Raw genomic sequence first — 15,950 nt, forward strand, 5'->3', positions numbered from 1 at the left:
AGAGAGCGATAGATTTGTGAGGAACCGCACTCACCATGAATGAAGGGGTCAAAGAAAGAGGCGTAGTCTGCAGTCACACTGGGAATAATTACGCTAATTCCTCTGATGGAGGGGAATTTTCCTTGAAGGCACAGGAAAAAGTTGGGGATGGGTAAACTTAAATTGGAAGAGTTAATCCGGAATCATACCACATATATATATAATTATATATGTATATTTGCCGATTTACTTTAATTAGTTTTAAGAGATTATCTACAGCATTCCCACACACTGAATACAACCGAATCATAATGCAAAGTTGTACACATTTACAGATTCATATCAATTTTCCTGTAAAATGTTACTAGCAAGCAACTTTTATGACGAAGAGGCAAACCATCAGGTGAAATTTTTTAAAAAATGACTTGGCTCTAAGACAGCGTTAATCAATTATGCCCTCATGTTTTTTTTTTTTTTCCTTTTGTGGATGACAGTCCCTCATCCAATGGACTTTACAAATCAATTTGGTTTCTGAATTTGTGGTTTTCACTATTGCGCTCCCACAAAATTAAAGAATCTGCAACAGAATTCAGTGCAACAGTACCTTTGAAGGAAAACAAAGCTCACTGGTTCTTTACGTCACAACTTAAGAATCCCCAACCCACACCACCACGTTGCCCTTCAGGACGTCAGTGATCTCGCAGTTGAGCTTGTTGAGCCGTCCGTCTAGGATGAAGAGGGACTCGCTGGACGGTGTCATGAGGTACTGTCCAAACAATCCACTGCCCGCCATGACCCTGTTCCTACTGCTCCACGGCCACTCGAATGACTTGGTGGCCTCTTTCAAGCTCTTGATCATCTTGACTTTGCCGGTGCTCAGCTCCACAAACAGAGCGTCAGTTTGACGGCCGGAGCTGCCGAACACGTTGTACTGGTGGACCTCCGTAAAGGAGCGCTGGAAGGCCAGGTCGGACAGATGCAGGTTGGTGTGGATGTCGAAGGGCTCCTGGATCTCTCCCCGCTCTGAGATCGTCTGGATCCTCATCAGGCCGTCACCATCGTCGACGGTGACCAAGTAGTGGCCATCTGGAGACACGTAGGGAGTGCCGGTGACGTCGCGGTTTTGACCAATCACGCTGTCTGTCACGCTGTCTAAGATGAGTTGGGGCTGCGTGGCACCGGTGGAGTCTGGCCTGCAGTTAACAAAGTAGTAGCCACCGAGATGGGTGTAGGCTACAGACTTAGGGATGCAGTTGTACTCCCGTAAACTGATGTTTTTCACGTATGACGTAGTCTCCAGGTCGATCTTGTGGAGGACAGGCTCATTTCGATGAAGGATGAGACCAAATCTGTTGGGAATGTAAAGAGAAGAAGAAGAAAAAAAAACAAAGAAAAAAATCAATCAATAACACATTTTCTCTTGTAAACCTCAAATTAGGATATATTTCTATAGAAATGGCAAAGCCTATCGACTGATCCGCCACTTGTTCAAAAATGCATGGCAATACGTCCAATAGCTTTGATATGTTGGACATTCATTTTCCCATTTTGGTGACTTTGGGGATGCACTTTAGTGGTAAATCGCAACAAATACTGAACGGAAACTTGAAGCAGGATAGCATATTTTCCAGAGGATCCTTTACTTTCATGTAGCTGCGTTGTCACGTCAAGCTTTTTTGTATTGTCCACTGAAATATGTCTTCACCAAGTGGTTGAATTGACACAAAATTCATGGTTCCTATGGTCTTTGTTGATCCCTTGAATATTCCTCTTGAGCCAACATGGTTAGTTTGAAATGAAATATCTCTGACTCCTCATGAAATTTTAATCACACTTTAGATGACTTGTAACTATTGCACTATGATAAGGTCCATTTTTAACTAGTCCAACACTTTGGTTTTTGACCAACTACAGCATTTTTAATACTAGTTTTGATTATGTTTCTATGTTTTGCTCGTTTTTGTGTTTCATGATTGCGTACCTGGTGGTGAACATTTGGAACTAATTAACCGCTAGTTATTTATACATTTCTAGCATTTCTGAAACCACCTTACCAACCTTTTTTTGTGTGATTAAGAAAGGAGGAGAAATTGTAGGTTCACAGAAAAAGTCAGGTTAAAAGAAAATTTAACCACGAATACGATGACGTCAACTCGAAATAAGAAATGCTGAATGATTTATACTGGGTAATTCTAAAAACTGCTGGACTGGCACATTTTTAAAGAAATGTTCAGGAGTAAAAGTTAAATGTTGCTGAGAGGTCCATTCGAACACTTCAACAGCCAAATTCTAGCCCCTGACAATCTTCCTACTTTCCCCTGTAATAGAATTATAGCAGCGTTATGCTGTATGTGGGCATGGATCAGTGGAAATGCTGCTCATTAGAAAAACCCAAAGAATCTCCTAATGGCACATTGCACTATAACAGCTGAGCAGGGTGGAGGGGAATATGCAAGGAGCAGACGGGCCTCAATTAAATGCGAATGCCAGCTGATCGATGCTGACAGGCACTTCAATCTTGCTGTCATTCGTCATCTTTTATGCCATTTGAACACCAGGTTGTCTGTACCTGTGCACAGAAAAATGGCTGTTTGAAAGCCACGGAGCACATTATCATCACTGTGAAGGCAATCATTGATCCAGAGATTGTTCTGTCCACTGGGTTCAGGCAGGAGACTGCACTGGATCATAAAGATTTTTGGTTTTGTTTCTCTTATTTTCAAGTAATTTTCGCGCACAGATTTACATCAGAATCAGAAATACTTTATTGATCCCCGAGGGGGAATAGAGGAACAATCTTTAGCATCCTGAAAGGTCGCGCACACCTGCATGAAGTAATGTTTCAACCCTAAAGTAGTCGACCTCGGCTAATCCTAAAATCTGAACATCTTTCTGGTAGAGTTGTTCTTCCCGGATGCTTAGCAGCTGTTGATGATCAGATAGCTTTCTTTAATATAATAAATTCTGAGACGACTGTAGTTTTGCTTGAGACTGCGTTGAGATAAAACCAGACTGTGTTACACAGCAGTTGGCTGCATCTTCTCAGAAATCAGTGGTCAAAGTATCATTGCACAGATTATTTTTTCTTTGTGGTTTTCTCAGGATCATGTCTTTGTTTTTATTATGCATTTCATTGGGTATGTCAAAGGATAAATCGCACATGAGCAATTAATTAATTTGTACAGTGAGCGTCTTACATCCTGGCCAATACAGAAAGGCAGATAAAACATGTAGCGCCAGTTAGCACAGCATACAAATTTAATAAATAAACATAGTCTGCCCAGTGCAAGTGGTCCCCCAATAAAACCCAGTGTGACCTTACAGACATACATATTGGTTTATGTAGCTCTCTCTGTCCACTGGAGAAGCCACTGCAACCTGTAACTTCACTTCTCACTTCAACAGGTATCAGTGCTGCTGCAGGGAAATATAGAATTGTGGGCAATCAAATTAAAAAGAGCTGCTTTTATCACTGCATGACTGACATTTTATTTTATTTTATTTAAATTTGGCTTGAAATGTTCTGTGAAGATGGAGATATGGTGGGATTTTTTTTTTTTTAAACTCGTTGAAATTAAATGTTAGTGTAATAAAAAGTGAAATCGTCCGTTTGAATGAATCCCGCCACTTAGCAATTGTGATTCACTTAATGTGCCCATCTTTTTGTGTTATTCAAAATAGCACTTATCTTGCAGCAGCTCTTGAGAATTTTTCAGTTTAATCAAATTATTTTTAAAACTAGTGATATGAAAATCCCTTTTCAGACTATTATTTATTTAAATATCGCTTTAAACGTGTTAAAACGTGGCATGACTTCAACCAGGTTACATTCATTTTACGCGTTATTCTAGAAACGAGTCTAATATCCGCTCATGATTGTCTAACTGCGTGATTTGTAATTCAGCAGTCGGAGGAGGTATTTTACTTTCTTGTGAAACCAACTGAACGGGTTTTATGTGACTTGGAAAGCGGCACTTGTTAGATTAAATTCGACGGGAGCCCTCTGTCACTAAGCAGGTTGGTTCTTGATCCAACTGTGTCCCTCCTGTATTAAAAAAAATGAGCTCTAAGATGGGCCAGGTGGGAATATAGAAGAAAATCATTTAAAAATGTATTGCGCAGTTTAAAACTTAAAAGCCTTTTCCACCCTGTGGCAGATGCAGCAGATGATTTACAGACCAATATTACAACTCTGCCTGTCAAACAATGCTGAAATTGTTTTGCTATGGATCGTATTCAACGTCGTGGCTGCTGTGACAGATCAATGGCTAGTGTACACATGCTGTGATATATTGGTAACATGCTTGGAAGCAAGAGGTCAATGGTGCATTTATGTTGCAATGAAATAATAGTTTTTCACAACAGTGCCTTTTTTTTTTGTTGTTGTTGTTGTTGTTTTTCATGTGTGATAAATTAATAATCAGACATTGTTTGGCCTCACTCTGATGTGAACACAGCTGGGTTGCTTCATTGGCAGACCCAGATTGCTCACTGCCAAACTGACAGCTGCTGTTTGTCATTTGTACCAATGATTAATGCATTAAAGATTCTCCCCACTTCTGCACAAACAGGGTTACGCTCATCCGAAGCTACGTCGCATGTTGTCATCTCATTTTCATGTCAATATTTTCAGTTTGGAAATGGCTGAGTCTGAACACTTAACCCTAAAGTAACGTTCGCTCCGCGGTTCAGTTAAAGATCCTGAGGGTAGAACTCATGAACAGAGAGTATAACAATGAACGCTGCACAGTAAAATATATCTATAACACAGCAATTCTTGTTCACCCATCCTCGAGCGCGAAAACATCGAATCAACATCTCGCTCGACTTGTTTGGCCAGGAGGCAGTCTGTGCAATGATTAGAAATTTGTGAAAAAGTGATGTGGGCAACCTGAGCTGCAGGGTACTGTAGATGTGGGTATAAATAAGAAATAACAGCTCTTTTTTTTTTTCTCTTTTTTGCTGACATGTAGAGTTGCCTGACTGTAAGTCGATGGTTTTAATGAATGACAGTCCTCAGAAGTTCCTGTTTGCTTTATAGTTTCTGCCGAGGGAATCCCCAGCCGTTAAATAATTCCCGCAAGTTGCTTAATATACGTTTGCTGTTCTCACACTGCTCATGTCGCTACATCGACTAATCGATGCGTTCCTGTCAACACATGAATGGTCGTACGGCTACTTGATGTAGAAAATAAAGACATTAAAAAAATCTAAGCCACGGGGCAGCAGGTAATTGAGGCTTCCTTAATAGCTGCAATAAAAACAGCTTCCCCAAAAGAACAACATCCATGCATATACAGATCGGCAGCTTTTTCTTGGTTTGACACACAGTCATATATTCTCTTGTCAAATATACAGAAGACTGCTTCACTGTTATATGACTCAATTGTGAGTCTCTGTGTGGCGTTTCCATCAGTTTTCAGCTAAACGCAGTGCATCAAGTAATGAGTAAATCCCAAGTCTGTCTGAAAACACAGTCGGTGACTAAGCAGGGCCCCGAGGAAGACAATATAAATATTGTATAGACAAATACTATGCAGTATAATACAACACAGCCATACAGTACAGACTGGATTTATATTTTAAAAACTAATCTAAGAATCCTACTGTCACTCATTTCAGTTAGGCTTGGGCTACATTGTGTTATGTACAGCATATAAATCTGTCAACTTGCTGTGACTTTTGCACATTGTTCATACAGTTTTGTCTTTATTTTATTTATCTACTTTATGGCAATATTTGATTTCATTGGTTTGTGTATTATTGTGCTGATTTTGTGTTGGTTCAACCAAAACATCTCCCTAATTTATCTAAATGTAAGAGCTTTCCTTTATCTTATATGATAGTAAACATCGGTGGTAACGGACATTTTCCACTATTTTAGAACATTTCATACATTTAGTGGGAGTTGCAGCCCAAAGTATGCATAGTGTTTACCCAGAGAGGATTTTATCAGCATTGCCCACTCCTAATAGCAGTCGTAGTTAGCAGCTTGTCCACAGGATTGCTGCTATACGGCAAGGAAGCAATTTAATTTTAATGGTCGTACAGCTTGCCATCACTAGCAAGCCATTTTAATTAATTAAAAATCCATTACTGTGCGTTAAGGTATTGTGGTTTAGCTTTTCGCCACGTGAACAACCTTTGTAATGAGACGACCCGGCAGCAACATACAGTAAGCTTATTTTTAACAGCATCAAACACGATGAGCAACTAGCTGTTAAAAATAGCAATTTTTGAAACACAACATTGCAAAAGTGCGGTCACACTTTCCTGCAATCTTCCCTGCTGGTCTCAGTGGATCTAATTACAGCTGTGCCAGCAACCCCACCCTCACCCCCGCCACATACACACTGGACTGCTTACTCCTCCTCTCCAGGAGACCGTTAACATCCTGAAATCCTCCAGACCTCCCGCTTGTTCCTGGCCTCTGCGTGACATTAGCCAAGCGTTTGAGACCAGCTTCTCCGTATCCACGCTAAGCCTGGGTGTGACAGCTGCTCATGACATGTGAAAAGCGCTGCAGCGTTACGATACGCTCTCTATCAGCATGTCTGCGCTCTACTGTTGATGAACTAAAGCGATAAAGAGCAGGTGAGGTGCCCCCCTCCTCTGGCTAGTGTTCTTTTTTAAGTTTGTTTTCCCTTTTTCAACTGGATGAGAACAAAGAAAACACTAATTATTCCAGTCACAAAACACTAAAGACTTATGTGAGTGGTGTTAACTTGAGACTGCTGCCTGGTTTTGAGGAGGCAGTTGCGTTTGAATTGTTTTCTTTCTGATTTGTCTCATACGCCGCTGAAGAGAAAATGCCAGCAGCTATGAACATTCTAGCTGATTCAGTTTTTAAAATAATTTCCCTTTTTGAAAGAACAAAGGTTACCTACCTGCGTGGCATTTGAAATGAGGTTAGACTCAGTTATGGCTGCTGGGGCCGAATGATGGTGATCAGCATTCTGGAGGCTTTACATTTAAAGTTTGTTGTGACTATTGAGCTGCAGCTTTCTGTGGTGACTGGAGGCTTCCTTAGAGACAGACAGCTCTCATCTCTTGTCTGTTCTGTGTCATATGATGTCTGGTAATGTTGCCAAGAAATCTAAATAGTGCATTTATATTTCTTGTTACCTCTTACCGGGGAGATGTTTATATCATTTACAATGCCTCGCCCTGCTCCCAGTAGACTAAGCTGTCAGTGACTGAAAAATGCTCAGTGGTTGTTAACTGTCTTTTGAGTTAATACAATCCACTATAGCTAATGAAAGAGCGTTTAGTTTTTACAATTATTTCAGGTGATTGGCCAATCTCATCTGCTGCACAGATGACCACCGGGCCTTTGTCCAAAAACACTCTCTCGCTCTCACACGGTGCAAAAACAATGCCTATCCACATCATTGTTGTTGCATTGAGTCCTGAAGAGATTTTAAGTGAATAAAATGCCAATGGGGTGAATTTAATTCACGAATCAATTTGCATTAGAAGTGCTGTTGGGTCATACTGGATGTACCTGATGTGGTTAATGATGAGGCTGGAGGCGGGAATGAAGAAGTCGTCCACCCTGTCGAAGCGCCGGCCGACCGGTTGTGTGTGAACGGTGTGGTGGGAGACTCTTCCACTGGCCTGATTGATCACCTGGTGAATACCAACAGAAAAGCAGGTGGGTGTTTAACATGAGCTTGATGAATACATTCAACGCTGTGGATTTCTCCTCATTTAAGGCTTCAACTCGTACTGATTTGGAGCTTATAACCAAATGGAAAAACAATATGCGTACAGCTGATATGTTTTGTTTTTCGTTTTTGTGGATAAAGCTCATCAGCTTTTCCTCTTGTTGCTAAGATTGTGGAGCTTCTCAATGGGAAGTGATGTGTACTGTTGTCCTTGGTGTCTGAATAATAATTGTGCATGCATGGACGCATGCAGACATGCGGTTGTGTGTAGGCAGGCTCTGCTTTGATTGTGCCACAATGCACAAAGCAAATTGCCACAGACCAAACCCCACATGATGAGTTTCTGTGCAAGTGATGACAGCAGGATTTTCCAGTAAAACCACTCAACACTCAAGCTGGATAAAGACGACTGTTAGAGGAAATAAATGAAAAATACTCTTCACTGCATATTAGTTGCCTATTCTATGTTTAGATATTATATTTTTTAGCCTATTGTATGTTTAAATTGTATATTTTGCAGCTTATTATATGTTTATCATAAACATTTTTTTAGTATGTATATTTTTTTTCAACTGTGTTTTTTTAAATGAGGAACTCAATTTCAGTTCCTGTGTGTGTACACGTGTAGCAGAACTGACAAGAAAGCAACTTTGACTTGACTTTGAGTTGACTCTATTTATGCCACATCTTCTAGTGTGTGTCATAGTAACACATAGCATGGTCCCGGAGTCTTTGGACAGCGACACGTTTTTGCTGTTTTATATAAAAATGCTTGATGTATCTAGCTGCTGTATGTGTCCGCCATGAACAAATGTGGAATTGCTGCACACAAATTAGGTTTGAATAATAATCAAAACTTTGAAAATTTGATATAGCATCAGATTTGTGTCTTTATTGTTGATCAGACAATAGATGTGACTTGCTTTATTTAACATTCTGTGTGCTGGTTCACAACCAAATCTGCAGAAAATATGTCACAGTCCAAATACTTAACACACTGCAGTCTAAGTGCCTATTAATTAGGCAAGCAAGGCAAACAAATCAGCAATTGAAGATCCCAGAGAGACTGAGTGACTAATGCATTCATGTCACATTGGAAAACAGAGCTGGTGACAAGTTGGAGGAATTCACATTTAATAGGGTGGTTCTTTACAATACATAGTACTGGAGTTGCTTAAACCTGCCAAATGACAAAATGCAGCAAAAGTTGCTGTATTCAATGTAAGCAGAAGAAATGCAGTGTGTTTCATATTCCCTTCATTCTGCTGGATTCGCTATGAGGACTATATTATGCTCATTTTGAATCCCTATGGCTGATATTAGCAAAACATTTCCACACGGTATTAATTATAATCAACTAGAACAAGGCGTGAAGTTCCTCCATTAGCTCCCTTTATTTATACCAATCTGATCTATAACTAAAAGGAGTCGCTGATTAATAGAAGATTAGTCTTTATTTATAACCCATTAGAGTCACACTTCAAGCAAAAATGTCAAGCATCTTCAAGTAGAAGCTTCTTGACTGTGAATATTATCTACGTTTCATCTCACAAATTGAATTTAGCGCTGTTGTTGGAACAAATATTTATAGGTATCACCTCAGAGTTTTGAAAAACATAATTAGAATTATTCCCAATGTTGTGAACTTCATTCATCAAGAATTTAATTACTGTTTTGAACAGACATTTAAAGGACACGCCAACAATCCTGACTCTGCTTTGACCATCTGCATCTCTGTGCTTCTGTGTCTCATTCACTGCCTTGTAGTGTTTCCCAAGAACAAAACTCTGCAGAGGAATAAATAATGTGGTGGAGTAATACCCTGTGAATTGTGGATTTACCTGCAGGGTCGGGAAGTTCTTCTCCATGTCTCCCCAGCTGAGCAGCCACACCTGGTCGTGAGATTTGTCATAGTGGAGCTTCACAGGATACGGGTCGGTGCTGACCGTCTGAAAAGGGGACACACAACCAAAACCAAGACCAGCCGAGCCTTTAGAGACTGCAGGGCCACAGAATAACAATTCAAGGCAATCTAGACCTTGCTTTTGAAGAGATCCCTCTTTGATGTGCAGTGGTAATGCTTTTGAAAAGTTTTTCCTGCAGACTAATGCATCGTGGGTTGACAGGAGCAAGTCTTCTTTTAACAAGGCAGACTGGAGGTGTGCTTTTTTATGTATAAGGTGTGTTTGGTGTTGAGCTGCATTTCAAATCAAGTGGTGACAGACACAATTGCTTTACCACACTGAAGTAATTGCTTTCAGTCTTTATCCGTTCCTTGACACACGGCGGCAATATTCCAAGTCAGAACAATAGATGAGTCGCATGTGACAGAGAAGCGCTCCTCATGCATTATGTCCACCTGAGTGCAGATAGACAGCGAGCTCAAAGGGAATAGGGAAAGCGCAGGGAAGACGAATTCATGCAGTAGCTTCACTCTCAACAACAGCACGAAAAAGCAATCATCTTTTTTCAAGAGAATTATTGCAACCCGGTATTCCCACGGCCCCTTTTGACAGCAGCTTACTTTCTATAATATTTGTTTTGCTATGGAGTTCTAATAGTATTGTTTACCAAGGCAAAATATATACTGCATCACTGAGAGACTAAACCGCTCCTAAGAGAGTTATTGCAAATAAGAAGAGAATATCTGTTGAATTCTAACTAATCTCGGAGCATGTAGTCATCAGAGAAAACAGGTGTTCATGTTGTTCTTTTTCTCTTGACTAACAACTTCTTTCTGGCTGAGGAAGATTATCAAGATCCTCAGCCAATATGCTCTTGTAACTTCAGCGCAGACTGCGGATCTGTCAGAGATGAGGCACGTAGAGCATTACAGCTACTTCAAACATTTGTCCCTGTGCACTTTGCAATTAATTAGTTATAACACGCCAAATGCAACTCACTCGTCGAAAGCTGTTCACCGGGAATTGAATTATTTACAAATTTAAAAATGCAACTTGTTTGTTATTATTACTTAACACACAGCAATCATATTAATAATTCAATGAGGAAAATGGAAAGCAGAGAAAGCAAAAACCAGGACCCGTGTCTTTCTCGCTGTTCAAGACGGGTGAGAGCTTCAGGTGGTTAATTAACAACTGGTAATATAATGCAATGAAGCTAAACCTCCAGGTAACTGAATAATGAGCTTGTGACAGACTCTGGGACACCAACCTGCTTACTGGCAGGTCCTGAGAGGCTCCGAGCTGTAAACAGCCATCACGGTGTCAGGAACATCTGCAGGGATCTGAGCAACCCTGGATTGTCCTGACACACCCAAAAACCCACCGACACTGATGATTTAACTCAACACTGCCGGCTATAAATGTGCTGAATCCTGTCTGTGCCATCTCCCGAGCAAACCTCACACAAATAAAATTACCTCAGGAAAATAAATGGTGCTGCAAGGTGGCAGAGTGTTGATGTGGGGGGGGGGCTGCTTCTTACACCATCTGCGAGGAAAACTGCAGAGGTTGCCACGTTACGATATCTATGAAAGGTTGCCGAGCGACAGTATCCAGGAAAAGGTGGGTTTCAGGGCTTACTTGGTCACTACATCAGTCTGAAGGTTAAGTGTAAGTCTTGACAGTTGCGGTTTGTCTGAAACGGGTCAGGTCAGGGATTAGCAGTCAAACAAAAGGTGATACGTCTGATCATAAAGCTGAAAAAGCAGCACTTTAGATCGTTGGTTCAAGTGGAACAGAGCAGTGTTGATGCACTGCCAAGCTTTAGACAAGAAAAAAAGACTTTGTCCTGTTGGAAAGTCAAACACGTGGACAAAGATGAGAAAGTCTTGTAATCTGTTGTCAGAACTGGGGTTGGTGTTTGGTAGCATTTTTATTGAACCTGAGGGCTTTCAGATCCCTTAATCAAAGCGAATGATGTTGAGTTCACGCAAGTGATCGAAATTAGAATGTTTAGGAATTCACTGAGATCTTCAGTCAGCTGTTGCTGGTAAAGAAGTCAGAAACAGTTTCCAGTGGCGCTACCTGCCACTAAAACACCAAACTGAGATGAAAAGTCAAAGATAGAAAATGTAAACTAAGTTCATATATATGTATATATTTCCATGCTGAGAGACCTGATTCAAAACTGCTGAACTTGATAAGCCATCCAGTCGGTCAAGTCCAACAACAACAACAAAAAGCTCACAGTCCATTTACAATTGCAGAGTTCAGATATCAGCCCACTTTTGTTTTACAATTACAAAATTAGATGAATTATCTATAGCTAATCTGCCACCACTGATATGTGCCATTTTATTAACAGTTAGGCAACAGATATTGCTGCTGTTTTGTGGACCATAAACGCATAACAAATAAACCCCGGCAAAGACATATTTGGCTTTTGCACACTCATTAACTAAAACCTCGTTTATGTCCTGTTGTGCAGTTATGTGTTAGAGGCATAAACTGCGGCCACAGTTTCACAGCACATCACTGTTTATACTTGGCTTCACAGTCAAACTACCAAACAAACCTTGGAGTCATGCTTGTATAGACTCCCTTGGAAAAAAAGTTTATTTTTTCTTGTTTTTTTTTTTGTTTGTTTTTTTTTTGGCCTACAACATGTATTTTATAGGAAACTCTCCAAACTCTGATCTGTGATGATGTGTACAGCTTAAATAACAACATTTGTTGTGTATTTAGTTCCTCATTAATGATTAAAGGATCATTTCGGTTTATCACCTGACAGAGAGTCTGACTGAAAGGAAAAACAGAAATTAGCTGCCTGGAAGAGCCATTTTGCTAACTGGGTCAGGGGTTTTGAAGGTTTATTTACACGTGCGTTGCCATTTTGTGCAACTCCACATTTTCATGAATCGCTACAACAGTGGCGGAGAGTGCAAAGTTAGCATAACCCTTGGGAAATGTGTCAAGCTGAAATAAACCAGAATTATCCTTTAAATAGGACCCTGCATCACAATCGGCTGGCAGGATGCCATATATTACACCTGTTGCCAAGCAACTAAGTGACTGACTCTACCTCCATCAGTTTGATGTTGCTGGAGCACCAGCATCTCAGACCAAAACAAATGGCTGCATCTGCAACATCTGCCTTTTCCTCTCACGTACAGTTTACAACCAGGAAGATTATGTATACAACAACCAACAAAAAAATAACCCAGCCACAACCATCAGTCTATGATAGCAGTGTGGCATACATTGAATGGCTCTAAATGACAGTTAAATTATCTTCACTTGATTAGCTTTTCCTTTGCTCCATGTGTTGTAACTCCAGTCCAGTCTGTCTGATGAAACAGACACACAATGACTGGAGAGGAGGAGACACAGTGGAGTGAAGGACAAGCAGAGCAGAGCAGAAAAACAGCAGCAGAGACTCTCACACTGAGCTAAACAGGAATGAGTGCATTTAATTCTTTGGTTTGCATTGCACTGTTGCTTTACAATGTGGTGAAGGATGTCACTCAGTCTGTTTTTAGATATGGGAAGGGCTACCAGTTTCAACGGGAGGTGTTCACATGCACTAACATGCACATGAAGCCAGACTGGCTTCCAAATCATAGAGCAGAGAAACTCTGATTACAACTCACACAGGGAGTGTGACTTCAGTCTTTGTTTGGGATGTCATTACTTCACTATATCTTTATATAACTAACAGCTGTGTACCGTTATATTAATACTATATAAATCTTTCGTGAAGACTTCTAGGTGACAGTCAAAAATGTGTGAAGTCTACTGTTTAGCCACTACCTGCAAGTAACGCTGACAAATGCTAGCTAACTCTAGTTCCTTCAGCGGGAGTGTGACTTTTACCGTCACCTTTAAACAGATGCAGCTCCTCGGTGAGGCTGAGCTGACTGTGTACATCCTTCTCACAACCTAATACAACCTTGACATTTAACTGGATTTGTTTACGGCTTTAGAAATAGAAACCAATACATTGCACACTATCGGGATACCGAATGTTGCTGTTCTGTATCCCCCAGGTCATCTATTAACCATGGCCTGAGGGTCTGTGTAATTTGAAGCTAATAGCACCAACAGTAACAAAACAAGCAGAAGATTATCAAGGTCAACCAAGTTGATGCTTGTTCAGGAGCAAAACTTAAGTTCATCCCAGTATTGACTGTAATCAGGTCTAAGGTCTCTGATTATCTAAACATGGTGGGTAAGGAAAAAGTTCAAGTTTACATTATTGGGTCAACCAGTAGTCAAATGTGTTGTAATTTTTATGACTTCTTGGCCAAAACTCACCATAGCCAGTATTAGCACATCATAGCATTGACTCTTGTGTATTGATATCCCAATAAATTATTAATTAAGTAGAATATTTTGGGTTTGAGCATATCTAAGTTGTTTCCAAGAAGTCTTGATAAATCCACATTAAGTTTGGGTAACACAAAAAGCCTACAGTTCAATGCTTTCGAATAATTGATTTTGTTGATGGAGGATGGTGCTTTGTATCAAAATGAATTCTTAGGGTACGATCTGATGAAAAAAATGTCCTTCATTCCTCAAAATCAATCACAGAAACTACCCATATGGAGTAATGATGTATCGAAGGCTGTTGTGAAATATGCTGCTTTCAATCAATGTGGGAACACTGAGGCGGGGGGGCGGCAACCTTGAGATTTGTTGGCACAGATGGAGGCAGATTTCTTTAAGAAAGAACTTTTCACTTTTACAGAGGCACAAACAGGAAAGATTGCTTAATTTTTTTTCCCCCCTTGTCCGTGTAAAATTGTCAAAGCCTTTCGGTGTTGCTGGCAAAACTGACATGAACCTGCTTTTCCAATTTAGCCTGAAAATTACCTGGACGGCCTTCTGAGACTGGATGTCAACTATGAGCACTCGATCCAAGGTTGGCTGTGTCACATAAATAAACTTGTCCTTGACGTTGACCGCCGATGACCACACACACCTCTGAACCGCCTCTCCTGGTGAGGTTGGGCACACCTCCTCCTGCAAAAAACAAAGGTATACACATGCATTGTGAGCTAACTGGTTTTCATACTGCAAGGAAATACTTGTCATTAAAAAACAATTACCCTCACCCAGTCGTTACTCTGTGTCGTTTGCTACTTGCAGTCTTATCACCTGTGCTGATGTGAGTCGTGTTATCTTGGCAACTTAGATAAATGAGCTTTGCGAGGTCCTGCAAAATCTCTGTAATCGCTCCCATTTGTCCACACATAATCCACAGAACAAAGCCTGCAGACGATCTGCGGCTGTTCAGCTTCCAGTTTTGGCAGCTCTCGCCTTCCTGGCCAACAGGAACCTTAACCAGCCTTCTGTCTCTGGAGCTTCCCTCCCCTTCAGCCGCTCCCCAGCCCCCCGAGCCTCCAGGCTGTGCCCAGTCGTCTGTTCCATACTCGGTGGGACAATTTAGGGAGCTGCTGGCCAGCAAGGATGAATGAAGGGCTCCAGCATGGTAGGATGAACTCTTTCTCTCATATTTACAACCGCAGAGGCAGTTCACGACAGGTGCCTTCCCACAGGCCAACTTCTCTCAGTTAGAAGGGCATTACGTAATGAATGAACTGAACTGAACTTCATATCAAGGGTGAGACGGCATTCATCTCCACTGCAGACCCCCACTCGCCATGTGCCCTTTATTTTCTCTTTAGAAGCAGGTTAATTTGGGCAGACATAAAACAAAAACATCCTCCTCAGGGGTCATTTCATTGTGCAAAGCATTAAAGCAATGACAGTGCTTTGACTTTTTTTTTTTGGCTTCAAAACAAGGTCTTTTAATTCTTTCTAACTAATGTCTTTATAGGTTGCAACGTCCAGGTGTAGCACCATCTGTCAGCGCTTTTGATTTTTAAAAAAAAAAGGGTTGAAGAAGTCAGTTTTAAAAGCCAGAAATCCCAGCACTTGCTGAAGTAATTGTTGAGTCATTGGTATTGAACTCCGTGACACCCCTGCAGACCCACACTGTGGTCATTTTGTGCTGTGGGGCTGTAAATATCTAACTTATTGCACCTTTAGGAGGTGAGAAATCGAACATCTGATGCCCAGCTGAGGGTGTGAATGGAGGCGGCTGTAATCCTCTTTGTGTTTATGTGTGTTGCATATGTCAGCATGTGTGTGGGTGCATTGCATGTATGCGATTTATGTAGTAACTGACAGCTTCTAAAGACCGCAGATATATATGTTTTCTTTTTAATATTAAAAAATGCCTACACATGTATTTTTCCGTGGATCTACTAAAATCCTGCGTGTGTTGCACTGGAACCATGCCAGGAGCCATACAGCGCTTTATCTCTCAAGCATATACTGTGGAAAAAAACGACTTTCATATTGTAAGGATTTCTACTGTCTATGCTCGAGAATGTGA

The 15,950-nt window shown here is 40.8% G+C and overlaps 1 protein-coding gene across 1 annotated transcript in view; it reads right to left on the reverse strand.

The window, feature by feature from the left end:
* Positions 1 to 625: 625 nt before the first annotated feature.
* The window catches only part of fstl5 (follistatin-like 5), a 156,084-nt gene continuing 140,759 nt past the window's right edge, over positions 626 to 15,950 (reverse strand). Inside the window, exons 11-14 of the mRNA XM_008295450.1 lie at positions 14,423 to 14,572; positions 9,488 to 9,595; positions 7,484 to 7,608; positions 626 to 1,328 (exon numbers count right to left, since the gene is read on the reverse strand). Of these exons, the coding sequence (XP_008293672.1) occupies positions 626 to 1,328; positions 7,484 to 7,608; positions 9,488 to 9,595; positions 14,423 to 14,572 (1,086 nt within the window). The remainder of the gene's footprint in view (positions 1,329 to 7,483; positions 7,609 to 9,487; positions 9,596 to 14,422; positions 14,573 to 15,950) is intronic.

This window comes from Stegastes partitus, unplaced genomic scaffold, assembly GCF_000690725.1.
Source record: "Stegastes partitus isolate 25-593 unplaced genomic scaffold, Stegastes_partitus-1.0.2 Scaffold1048, whole genome shotgun sequence".
In the NCBI taxonomy this organism is placed as follows: domain Eukaryota; kingdom Metazoa; phylum Chordata; class Actinopteri; family Pomacentridae; genus Stegastes; species Stegastes partitus.